At 38.5% G+C, this 13,419-nt stretch overlaps 1 protein-coding gene across 1 annotated transcript; it reads left to right on the plus strand.

Annotated features, from left to right (window-relative positions):
* The first annotated feature begins 3,099 nt into the window (after positions 1-3,099).
* On the plus strand, positions 3,100-4,692 carry trim63a (tripartite motif containing 63a). Its single transcript, XM_062996803.1, has one exon. The coding sequence runs from the start codon at positions 3,216-3,218 to the stop codon at positions 4,272-4,274; it is 1,059 nt and encodes a 352-aa protein (XP_062852873.1). The 5' UTR covers positions 3,100-3,215; the 3' UTR covers positions 4,275-4,692.
* The last annotated feature ends 8,727 nt before the right edge of the window (positions 4,693-13,419 follow it).

The following is a 13,419-nucleotide window of genomic DNA, read 5'->3' on the forward strand; positions in this document are numbered from 1 at the left end:
TGATGAAGCTCTCAAAGATGACCAACTCAAACAGCAGCAATAGATGAGTGATCGTCTCTGACTTTACATCTACAAGGTGAACCAACTAGGTAGGAGTGTCTAATAGAGTGGACAGTGAGTGGACACAGTATATAAAAACTCCAGCAGCGCTGCTGTGTCTGATCCACTCATACCAGCACAACACACACTAACACACCATCACCATGTCAGTGTCACTGCAGTGCTGAGAATGATCCACCACCTAAATAATACCTGCTCTGTGGTGGTCCTGTGGGGGTCCTGACCATTAAAGAACAGAGTAAAAACAGGTTAAGAAGTATGTAGAGAAATCTGTATGTACAGTCAGTAATTGTACAACTGCAAAGTGCTTCTATATGGTAAGTGGAGCTGATAAAATAGACAGTGTAAAAACAAGAAGGTGGTTTTAATGTTATGGCTGATCAGGGTATCTTAATAAAATAGGTCATGGATGATCAATTAAGTTCCTGTACACTTTGGCATCTCAGTACCAGATTTTATGTTAGAAATAAAATACAGGATAATGTAAAATGTTTCTGTAAATCTAGAGAAGCCAATCGCATGTTTTAGAAGTTTTAGATGTTTGAGAAGCAAACCCACAAAACTGAGTACAATGCTACTTGTTTCACATGATCAAAAGAGACAAATATTTTATTAACTTATAATTCAATTGATAATATAATCAATTAATGTACCTGTGCAAACATGAAAAGAACATGTAAAACTCCTTACAGACAGTAATATCCATTCCAATAAACAATAAACATCCATTCCTGCATTTCAGGCCTGCAACACATTCAACAGCATTTACCACTTTGTAATGTTGCCATTCCTTTTCCCCACACTTAAAAGACGTTTTGAAGGCAGCACATGTTGCTCTAAGATCTCAATGTACTTTTCTGCAATAATGCTGCAATCACAGAAGTGTAAATGACCTTTGCCAAGGGCACTGACACAGCCCCATACCAAAAAGACCTGGAATGCTGATTCATCTGACCACAATACACGTTTCCACTGTGTGATGGTTCATCCTAAATGCCTCAGAGCCCAGAGAAGTCGATGCCACGTCTGGACATGGTTAACATAAGGCTTCTTTTTTGCACAGTAAAGTTTTAAGTGGCATTTGTGCATGTAACTCTGTATTGTAGTGCTTGACAAAAGTTTGCCAAAGTAATCCCTCACCCATGTGGTTATATCAGCTATTGTTGAGTGGCAGTTTTTGATGCAGTGGCGTCTGAGAGATTGAAGATCATGGGCGTTCAGCTTAAGCTTGCGCCCAGTAGCATAACTAGAAGCTCATGGGCCCCAGTGCAAAAAAAAAAACAATCTGGGGCCCCTCAACAAATTTCATTTCACATATTATATACAGTATATATTCGAGTAAACTCACTGTATATTTTGATTACTTGTATTCTGATATTGTCTTTCAGTTATTTTAATATTTCACTTAACGAAATTATTGTCGTGTTTTTACTTTTGTTATCGCCGCACTTTACCACTAGCATTAGCCACTTGCTAATAGAGGGTCATATACAAAACTAACTGCAGAACGCACATATATAAGCTGGGTGCTGCTTTCTGATTGGCTAAGCTGAATGTCACTCGCACAATGCCACTACAATATTGTAATATAATAATAATGACCCGGCGAGTGCAGCCAATGAGTGCGGTGGGGCTTGAGTACATGTCGTGTTACACCCCTGTAGTTACGCCCCTGTAGTTACGCCCCTGCTTGCGCCCTTGGCCTTTACACACTGAAATTCCCTCCGATTCCTTGAATCGTTTAATGATATTATGTACTGTAGAAAGAGAAATATGCAAATCCCTTCCAATCTTTCTTTGAGGTACATTGTTTTTAAAGATTTTAATAATTTTCTCACGCAATTGTTGACAAACTGGAGATTTTCTCTTAGTTTTTTCACCTCATTATTAGCCCTAAATTGCCTCTGTCCCAACTTTTTTTTTGGAATGTTTTGCAGACCTGAAATGCAGGAATGGAGGTATATTAACAAATGAAATTAAGTTAAGTGGACACAACATGAAATATCTTGGGTTCAAACTGTCTGCAATTACATAAAAATCACATAAAGTAAATGTAAGGAACTCTGCATTTTTATTTTATTTGCATTTTCCATACTGTCCCAACTTTTTCTGATTTGGGGTTGTAAATAAAATTGCATTTGTATGATGATGTAGTAATCACATGACAAAAACAAAGATGAAATACATCACAGACACACACAGACATACTGTTCTGAAAAAAACCTGTCTGCATATATATCACCTTCTTGCAACAGATCTGTCATCCACCAGTTTGTTTTAGTATATCAGCATGCTAACATCCTGTACAGCACCTGTTATTTTGAAGCACCTCTATAGAATGCAAAAGTCCCTCTCAGAGGAAGGTTGCACAAGTCTGTTTCCAGTGGCATGAGGTTCATGGTTGTTGTATACTTGGTTGTTTACAGAGCAGCAGGGCTAATATTGAGAAACAGCACATTCACAACAGAGGGCAAGAGCAAAGACTTTTTGACTGTTTTTATTTTGGCTGACCATGATCATGACATTCTACATTTCTAGATTTCAAGACATAATTCAGAGGTTTATATAAGATAATAATAATAATAAGAAGAAGAAAAGCAATAGTAAGAACATCTGAAGGTGACTGGTGGGTCACAGTAGAATTGTTATACATTTGAATAACCTGAACATGATGAACCGATTTAAAGGTTCATGGAATAAATACATGACAAGTTGTAAACAAACTTGAGCTATGAGTTATGTATCACCTCACCTGACATGCTGTTTAACAACCAATTGAGCTCTATGAGTGCATCTAGCTGGTCACATGGGGCTTGTTTGGCTAGATCACCCTGCTTTACTGCTCCCACAGATGGAGCGCTGGGATGGAGGGGGGCTGTGTTGCTAAGTTTGGAATGTGACTAACTAAGTGGGTTGGACAAGAGGGGGCATGCTTTCTCAGAATCAAGCTTGACAAACAAGTGGAGGATGAAGCTTGCCACAGCCACCTCATGGATCAAATGACACAAGCAGCCGGCTGGTATATAAGCTAAGAGGGTGGCCTACTGGACTGGCAGATCAAAATAAACCTGGACAAGAACAGAATCAGAAGCTCTTAACGGAAAACTCAGAGACTGCTAAAGAGGAAACAACCACTCTACCTCAGAGAATAAAACATGGATATTCAGACTGGCCAAGTAGTGAGGGCTGTGGGTCCTATGGAGAATCTGGAGAAGCAGCTGAGCTGTCCTATCTGCCTGGACATGTTCACCAAGCCCGTGGTCATCCTTCCCTGCCAGCACAACCTTTGCCGTAGCTGTGCTAATGACCTCTACGACTCCCGCAACCCCTACCACTTTTCAGGAGGCATCTTCCGCTGCCCAACCTGCAGATTTGAGGTGGTGCTGGACCGCCACGGTGTCTATGGCTTGCAGAGAAATCTCCTTGTGGAGAACATCATCGATATCTACAAGCAACAGCTGGAGAACAGTGGTGGTGGTGGCGGCGATGGTCTTGAGCCTCCCCTAAAGACCAAGAATTCCAAGGAGCCAATGTGCCAGGAGCATGAGGACGAAAGAATCAACATTTACTGCATAACCTGCCAGGTTCCCACATGCTCCATGTGCAAGGTATTCGGACAACACAAGGACTGCAAGGTATCCCCGCTAAAGAGTATCTATGAAACCCAGAAAACTGAGCTCCAAAATTCAATTGACCTGCTCGCAGCAAGCAACAGCTGTGTCCAAGCCATGCTAGCACAGATGGAGGTCGCTTGCAAGACTGTGGAGGAGAACAGCCAGCAGCAGAAGCAGAAGCTGTCAGAGAAATTTGACCTACTCTATGCAGTTCTGGAGGAGCGAAAGGCCCATCTGCTGGAGCAGATCACCCAGGAACAAGATGAAAAGGTAGCAGTGGTGCAGTCACTTGTTGAGCAGTACAAAGAACAGTTACAGGTCAGCAGAACACTGCTGGACCAAGCCACACAAAGTTTGGAGAATAACAGCGTAGCTGAGTTTCTTATCAGCGCCAAGCAGCTTATTGCCAACGCCAAGGACACTGCCAAGAACTCACATTTACAGAGGCCTGAGCCAGGATTTGAGAAGATGGACCACCTTACGCTGTTCACAGATGAAGTAGAGGCCATGCTTGCAAAAATGGACTTTGGTGCACAAGATGATGAGGAGGATGATGATGATGATGATGAGGACTTTGAAGAGGCAGAAGAGGAAGAGTAATAGGCATAAGACTAATATCTGAGAAAGAGAATAAAAAGACAAAGAGCCCTGGCTAGTACAGGACGAGTAAAGCTGCTTTTTAAAACTGTGAAGAGCATGTGCAATCTTAAAGCAGTTTTTGTTGTTTTTTTACCAAGACAATTTGCACCATTTCCACTTTTCCACTTCACTTTTATACTTTTGTATTTATATGAATGTGAGTAAATTCCTTTATTGTAGATGACAGGGTTTACACTTGACTATACTATATAGATTAAATAAGTCAAAACTAGATTTACAAGCTGTAGAATACAGTTGGATTTAGTTTTTGTGTGTCCGTCAAAATGCTTGAATACTTGAAATGATGACGTTGAGTTGGTAATTACTGTAAAATTGTCATTGAAAAATTCAATAGGAATAAAAATGTTTACCAACAGAATCACTTTTGTATTGTTTGTCACCTCTATACACCTACTGTAGCTACAACTTTTCATACCGACATTATTAGAAAAGTCTAAATGTTCTTTAATTGTCGTGCTTCACTGCATGACGTTCAAGAGAGACTATTTTTGCAGGGTGAGAATGAAAGAAGCCACAAAGCTCCAGGAATAACCCAAAGTATGTTTGGCCTCAGGTTTCTATTCACAGTACAGCTGCCAGCACACATGCCTGCCAGTGCTTTGAGGCCAGGGTCAACACTGATTTAGCCATCAGCTACAGATAGTTGCTAGGATGTTACATAAACTTTAAACAAATGTATGATAAAAATTAAGAGCTAAACATCAATAATTGTTCAGTCAATATTCCCATATTGGCTGTAAAGTACAATGCTTTATTCATTCATTCATTGTCTATTTACCACCGCTTTATACTGGCCAAGGTTGTGGTGAGTCAGATTTATTTGGCCAAAAGGCAGGAAACACCCCAGACGGATTGCCAGTCCAACATAGGGCAGACACACACACATTCACAAACACACTTACACTTAAGGCAATTTAGTAATTTCAATTGGCCTGACTGCATGTCTTTGGACTTGTGGAAGGAAACCGAAGCACCTGGAGGAAACCCACACAGACACATTGAGAACATGCAAACTTCACACAAAAAGCCTTGGTGCACTTTAACTTACTATTATTAATAAATTAATTATTATTATTCATTCATTTATTTATAAATTTATTTGAATTATTTGTTTTGATTTCATCAGCCGAAAAAAAAAAAACCTATCAAGCAAATGTGTTGCACAAAAAAACAGCCTGTCTACTCTTTTGAAGAAGTTGCACCAGATTTTCAGATTTTGGAATGTGTCTTGTGTTTTTGTGCTAATCTATTCAAAAGGACATTTGTAAGGTCAGACACTTGTGTAAAACATGGTTTGCAATCTATGCTCCAATTAATCCCAAAGGTGGACAGTGGGGTTGAGGTTAGGGCTCAGTGCAGGCCACTGAAGTGCATCCTTATTAAACCCATAAAGCTATACATTTATGGACATTGCTTTGTGCACATGTGCTGTTCTGTTGGAACAGAAACATATAATTGTTTATATATATAAGAAAAGAGGGCAGGGAAGATTAGCAGGGAAGCAGACTCTTCACACCCCGGTCACTAATTTTTTCAGAGGTTCTCATCTCAGCGTAGACCGAGAGTGAGAGCATTAAAGACTCGAACAAACCGCCACCTCCACAGCTTCTTTCCCCAGGCAATCAGCTTACCAAGGACTACTCCCACATCTCTCCGTTTAATAAATGCACATGGTTTTCACACGAGCTTCCCGCATTTTTCCCTTATACAGTTAATTCACATATGCACCTTACCTACTTGTAAATAATCTCTATTGCACACATTTTTATCGCTGGTATATTGTCTATTTTATTCTATGTTTATATATAATATACCTTTCTATTTTTTACTTAGCCTGTCAGTGTACTGTACTGTACATCCTCATTGCACACTTTGCCTGATGTTGTACTGTTCATGCTGCTGCTATATTGTTTATTATATATTTAGATATAGTATGTATGTTGACACCTGCACCAAAAGAAATTCCTTGTACATCTGGTACTTGGCGAATAATAAAGACTCATATATATATATATATATATATATACCCTCCGTGTAGTTCTCTGATTTTTGCTCATCGTTCTCATGATAATTTTGACCCCACGGGATGAGATCTTGCGTGGGGCCCCAGATCGAGGGAGATTATCAATGGTCTTGTATGTCTTCTATTTTCTTACAATTGCTCCCACAGTTGATTTATTCACACCAACCTGCTTGCCTATTGTAGATTCACTCTTCCCAGCCTGGTGCAGGTCTACAAATTTCTTCCTGGTGTCCTTCGACAGCTCTTTGGTCTTGGCCATGGTTGAGTTTGGAGTCTGACTGTTTGAGGCTGTGGACAGGTGTCTTTTATACAGATAACGAGGTCAAACAGGTGCCATTAATACAGGTAACGAGTGGAGGACAGAAGAGCTTCTTAAAGAAGAAATTACAGGTCTGTGAGAGCCAGAAATCTTGCTTGTTTGTGGGTGACCAAATACTTATTTTCCACCATAATTTACAAATAAATTCTTTAAAAATCCTACAATGTGATTTCCTGGATTGTTTTTCTCATTTTGTCTCTCATAGTTGAAGTGTATCTATGATGAAAATTACAGACCACTATCATCTTTCTAAGTAGGAGAACTTGCACAATCAGTGGCTGACTAAATACTTTTTGGCCCCACTGTATATATATATACTATCCATATAGTGGCTCAGGACCAAATCTAGCTTACATAAGTGAGACATATAGTTCTTACACGTATTACAATAAGGTTTTCCTGAAATTCAGTGTCACTTCGTTAATTGAGTGCAACTAGTCACTGTATAGCTGTCCCCTTCTGTTACTCTTTCCATGACAGCTGACATCTATTCACTGACTATTTATGTTTGGATAGTCTTGAGTTACCCATGAACCCAGTGTCATGTGGTCCAAAGACTGGAAGCTGGAACTGGAACCAGACATCTATAAAGCTATAAAGTACATTTTTAGGATTTATACTGTCATTGCCAATAAATGATGATGCTAAATATATAATCCAATAATACAATATGTACAGTAACAGTAGAACAATACTAAACTAAATACAATACTACGATACATTACTAAAATATTATTTTTCAAACATGATAATTGAGGTGTCTGTATTTTTATTATAGGAGAAACAAGTAGACATTTTTTTTGTTGTTGTTAAAATGTTCCATAGTTTAAAGCAAACAACACAAGTAAAATTGTATATATAATTTACATACTACACATGGGCTTGCTACAGAAAAAAAGAACATGTCTGCATGACCCTGAAGCTGTGCGCACTGCGCAGGGAAGGATTAACTAGAGAGATAACACTAAGGCGGCTACTTTTTCAGAGCTGCTCTGTACTTGCTGCCCCCTCCTGAGGACATCACACCTAGGATATATTTTGACAGCCTGGAAACAGAACCAAATTAAATACATATATTATTTTTTTCTGTTTTCTTTTTGGTTTTTTTTGTTTACTTCACTTTTTCATTTTACTCTTACATTACATTCTTTATTGCACTAAAAACAAACAAAAAAACTTACAAAAGTACGAAGAAAAGATTTCCAGCATTTTTAAAGATTAACCTAATTGTAGTTTGTAAATATAAATAATTTAGAATTTGATGCCTTTAACACACTCAAAAAAGTTGATACAGGGGTATGTCTACCACTTTTAATTGTTCGGAAACTGCAGTCCATATATAAGAGATGGTGCTGGTCAGAAGCCAGAAAGATAGTGAAGGTCATCCTAACAATGGTCACTTTACTCAGTCTGGGAAGCTTTTTCACTCCCTGAAGGCCAAGACAGATAGGATGAGAAGGAGCGTTTTGCTGCAAGCTATTTGGGCACTCAGAACACCCAAATATATAAGTTGGGACAGGGGCATGTCTACCACTGTACTTCATCTTTATATTTATTACACTTTTTAATTGTTTGGAAACTGAGGATAACTGTTGTTGTTTTGCAGGTGGAATGTTTGCCCATTCTTGATTGATACCATATGGTCAATAGTCATTGTGGTCACCACTGTTGTGGTGGCCATTGTCTGATTTTTCTCTTTGTGATGCACCAAAAATTATCTATGGAAAACAAATGTGGACTGCAGGCAGGTCAGTCAAGCACACACTTGGTGTCATTCAAGCCCCGCTATTGTGCAGAGTGGACAGAATGGGGCCCAGTATTGTCTTACATATATAACCATGTAATAATGTGGTATTGCTTCCACTTTGCATAACAGAGGTTTAGATTGCATTTTATGATGCAGCAGTACACTGTGTGACACACTAGCATACTACCTGCTTTGCTACTGTATCACCTTTTTTTAATCCACAAGGGCAAGATAAAGAGAACTTTGGTTCTTCAATAAACATTATGACCACTGACAGGTGAAGTGAATAACACTGATTATCTCTTCATCATGGCACCTGTTAGTGGGTGGGATGGGCCAAATTGTGATGGCTAGACGACTGGGAGCATCTCCAAAACTGCAGCTCTTGTGGTGTGTTCTTTGTCTCTATCAAAAGTATCTATCAAAAATGGTCCAAGGAAGGACCAGTGGTAAACCGGTGACAGGGTCATGGGCGGCCAAGGCTCACTGATGCACGTGGGGAGCGAAGGCTGGCCCGTGTGGTCCGATCCGCCAGACGAGCTACTGTAGCTCAAATTGCTGAAGAAGTTAATGCTGGTTCTTATAGAAAGGTGTCAGACTCCATGTCTCAGGGCTGTTTGGGCAGCAAAAGAGGGACCAACACAATATTACGAAGGTGGTCATAATGTTATGCCTAATCAGTGTATAGATAGTTACGTTAAATTAGGTGCAGGGGTTGATTTAAAGTTTATTCAAAAGAAAAACACACTCAGCATTAAACTATGCCTCCTCCACCTGCCAGACCAAACTAAGCATGACAGGTGATAATTAAGCTATAGTAACTAAGTTGTAAATCTTTTGCAATGAAATTGTTCAATTTCTAACAATTTATATCAACATTTACTGTATATATTTTATAATATCATGGCTAGAAATGTAAAGCAAATGGTCTGCATACTTAACAGATCCAGAAAATTATGCTGTATTTATTATAATGCAGAAATAATATAATGTATTTTACAACACCAATTCCAATGAAGTTGGGACGTTGTGTAAAACATAAATAAAAACAGAATACGATGATTTGCAAATCCTTTTCAACCCATATTCAATTGAATACACTACAAAGACAAGATATTTAATGTTCAAATGGATAAACTTTATTGTTTTTTTGCAAATATTCACTCATTTTGAATTTGATGCCTGCAACACATTCCAAAAAAGTTGGGACAGGGGCATGTTTATCCGTTTGAACATTAAATATCTTGTCTTTGTAGTGTATTCAATTGAATATGGGTTGAAAAGGATTTGCAAATCATCGTATTCTGTTTTTATTTATGTTTTACACAATGTCCCAACTTTATTGGAATTGGGGTTGTACAATGCTTGTATACTATTATATAAATCTTTTAGAAAACAAAACAATCCTGAATAATGAAAAATACATGAAGGTAAAATAAGTTCTATGTTTAGGGCTTTTGTTGTTTTATCTTTTAAATATTTCTTCAGCAGCTGCTTCAGTGACAGACCTGGTTATGTGAAATACTCAGCCTATGCAGATGCTTCACATAGTTTTTTTAAATACAGATGGTATATGTGAGCTGCATAGCACAAACAACAGCTATCACATTTCCAACATGTTACTGGATGTTCTGGCAGCTGGGCAAGTTTAGCAAACCAGTAAAATGTCTAAGATCTAGGGCACAAAAATTAATCTGTGCCAGACCTCCCAAACCACCCCCTTACCTAACCTCTCTAATGTCTTAAATGTTTTTTTTGTTAGAAATACAAGTATATTTTCCCTTAAATCTTAAATTATAGAATAGATAATATTGTAATAAACAATAATAAACAACAATACACAGTAGTACTGTACATAAAAAAACATCACATTTCAGTACAGTATGTGTGTTGTACCATACACCATAATACATTTCCTTCATTTTTATAAAAATGTATCTACCAGAAACAACAATAACGCTCATATTTCTCTCTTATTTCCTTCTTTATTTTAAGTGTTGTATTTTGTAGGTGTAATTGCACGAAAGAATAACTTCCTTCTTCTCTCTCACTAACTGTCCCCTCTGTCTGATACACAGTGACAGCTACTGGCAGGAGTAATTATACAACAACGAATAGTAATATATTTGTTCATTTTCTCACCACTGCGCTTTCTCTGCACATTCTTTGGGGCCATTTTAATATAGAATTGTACAAAATATAAAGAAAACACTGAAAAAACACCATCCACTGTCCGAATGTTCACTCATGGTATATATATATATATATATAAAGAGAGAGAGAGAGACGCTCGGTGTTTTGCGAATTTTAGTTCGTAATCTGAAATTTGTTCGTACGTTAAGTTGAAAAGGATTGTACGTAACCCAAAATGTTTGTATGGTAAACCGTTCGTAACTCAAGGGTCTACTGTATGTGGATTCCTGACTATTAACTTGTTGGATATATCATGTCAAAACCATGGGCTTTAATATGATGTTGGCCTTTTTTGTGACTATAACAGCCTCCACTCTTAGGAGAGCTGTCCACATTTATTTTACCATATTCAATCAAATCAAAGTTTATTTGTCACATACATAGTCATACGTGGTAAACTGCCTGTGAAATGCTTTGGTAACTGCTCGGCCACATGAGTAGTTAAGTAAAATGTAAAAATGTGTACTCAAGTTCAGAAATGTAGAAATAGAAAAAAAAGAAGTAAATTAAAAGTTGATATAGAAAATAAATACAAATAAATGTGCAAAAATAAAATGTGGAAAAAATGAATGTAATGCTGTGCATCACACTGTCTAATTAGTATGGTTGGGTGTTTTGTTCTCTGTATGCATTAGCTCTAGTCCTAGTTGCATTAGTTCTAGTCCTAGTTAAAAAAGCCCCTTCTCATCCTATCTGTCTTGGCCTTCAGGGAGCAAAAAAGCTTCCCAGACTACAACAGAGTTAAGGGTCCATTATTAGGATGACCTTCACTATCTTTCTGGCCATAGACCAGCACCGTTTTCTATATATGGACTGCAGGTCAGGAAGCTTGGTCCAGATGATGCACTCAGCTGTTCACACCACCCTCTGGAGAGTCTGTCTGTCCTGCTTTCCAAACCTGGCTGAGATCTTTGCTGTGATGATGCTTTCAATTGGGCAGGTGTAGAAGTTACGCAGGGCAAAAGTCTCTTAAGCGTCTAAGGTGATATTGACGCTGATGGACCTTCTTTGCCAGGGTGGTTTAAGATGTGGGCTTTAGGGTACTTGAAACTGTCCACTCTAAAACAGGATGGTAGCTCCTCTCCTGCTTCATGCAGTCCACTATCAGCTCCTTTGTCTTGAGCATACTGTGTACATGGCCCAAAAATATACAAATAAAATACTGTAATTAAATTGCACTGTAATGGATCTTTATGTGTTGGCACCAGCTGATTAATGTATAGGTTGTGTACACTAAACTGCTGTATCAGCTGTATGTTTATTTGTTGCTCCCTTAAGGAAACCACCAGTTTCTTTCTAGCTTTATTTCCTCTCACACTGTGCATTGATAAAGTATGCTGGACTAATCCCTAGATGTCTAGAGCATTGCAGAAAAGGGCTCACATTCAAAAGTGCTTCTGGAAATAAGAGCAGGACTTTCCCTGGCTGGTGAACAGGGTCAGTGCAGAATACTCAAGCTAAATTTAGAGCTGTGAATCAGCCTGCCATTAGCCCCTGCTACAGCTGACTAAAGGACACACTTTCCATCAACTTCCACTGCTTAACATGCAACGGGACAGGAGGTCCAACTCATGACAGACCCACAGATTTATTTATTATCAGGGAGTCATATACAAAATGCATTAGTATTGGCAACATTTTTCCCACTTTTTTATTAATTTACTCTAAAGAATTAAACACTAAATTTAAAAAGAGAGTTTTAAATAGTTGCTGAGCAACTTATGAGCTACTGAATATGGTGACACAGAAGAAACAGGTGCAAGTGAAAACATGGCTTGAGATTTTGCAGAGTGCACATTTACAGACCTCGCTGTGTAAAAATATCCGCAGCTCATTTTTAGATGCTGTAGCCACTGCCTGTACATGGTTGTACAGTAAATAGAATCTCACTGTCACCTTGCCTTGTATCTTGCTGGTGTAAACAGCACAATCATGTTTAAAAATACTTAAAAAATAAAAAATCATGTCAAAATAAAAGATTGAAAGAGGTACAACTCAACTGTTTTGACCTAAAAATCTAATTTTAAAATTGTTAACTGCTTATGAATAGTTAATTTTGATTATATAGAGTGGGTGACATACACCGACCAGGCATACAATTATGACCACCTTCCTAATATTGTGTTGGTCACCCTTTTGCTGCCAAAACAGCCCTGACCTGTCAAAAGGTGTGCTATGGTATCTGGCACCAATATGTTAGCAGCAGATCCTTTGTTGTTTGTCCAGCCTTCGCTCCCCACATGCATCAATTAGCCTTGGCTGTCCATGACCCTGTTGCCGGTTCCTTCCTAGGACCACTTTTGATAGATACTGAGCACTGCAGACCGGGAACACTCCACAAGAGCTGCAGTTTTGGAGATGCTCTGACTCGTCTAACCATTACAATTTGGCCCTTGTCAAACTGGCTCAAATACTTACGCTCACGCCCATTTTTCCTGCTTCTAACACATCAACTTTGAGGATAGAATGTTCACTTGCTGCCTAATATATCCCACCTACTAACAGGTGCCGTGATGAGGAGATAATCAGTGTTATTCACTTCACCAGTCAGTGGTCATATTGTTATGTCTTGTCAGTGTACAGTGCCTTGAAAAAGCATTTAGCCCCCTAGCCGCTGGGTTTTAACATCATCTCTGAGGAGACTTGATGTCGGGGTAAAGTCTTTGCAAATGTTACAATACATTTGAACATGGTTACACAAAAAGCATTTTTCTAAAACCTGCCCATTTTTTACCACTGGAGAATTTTAATCTACAACACATGCAAATTATGTAAAACAACATCCTAAATGATAGTAAATAAG

This window comes from Trichomycterus rosablanca, chromosome 6 (genome assembly GCF_030014385.1).
Source record: "Trichomycterus rosablanca isolate fTriRos1 chromosome 6, fTriRos1.hap1, whole genome shotgun sequence".
NCBI lineage: Eukaryota > Metazoa > Chordata > Actinopteri > Siluriformes > Trichomycteridae > Trichomycterus > Trichomycterus rosablanca.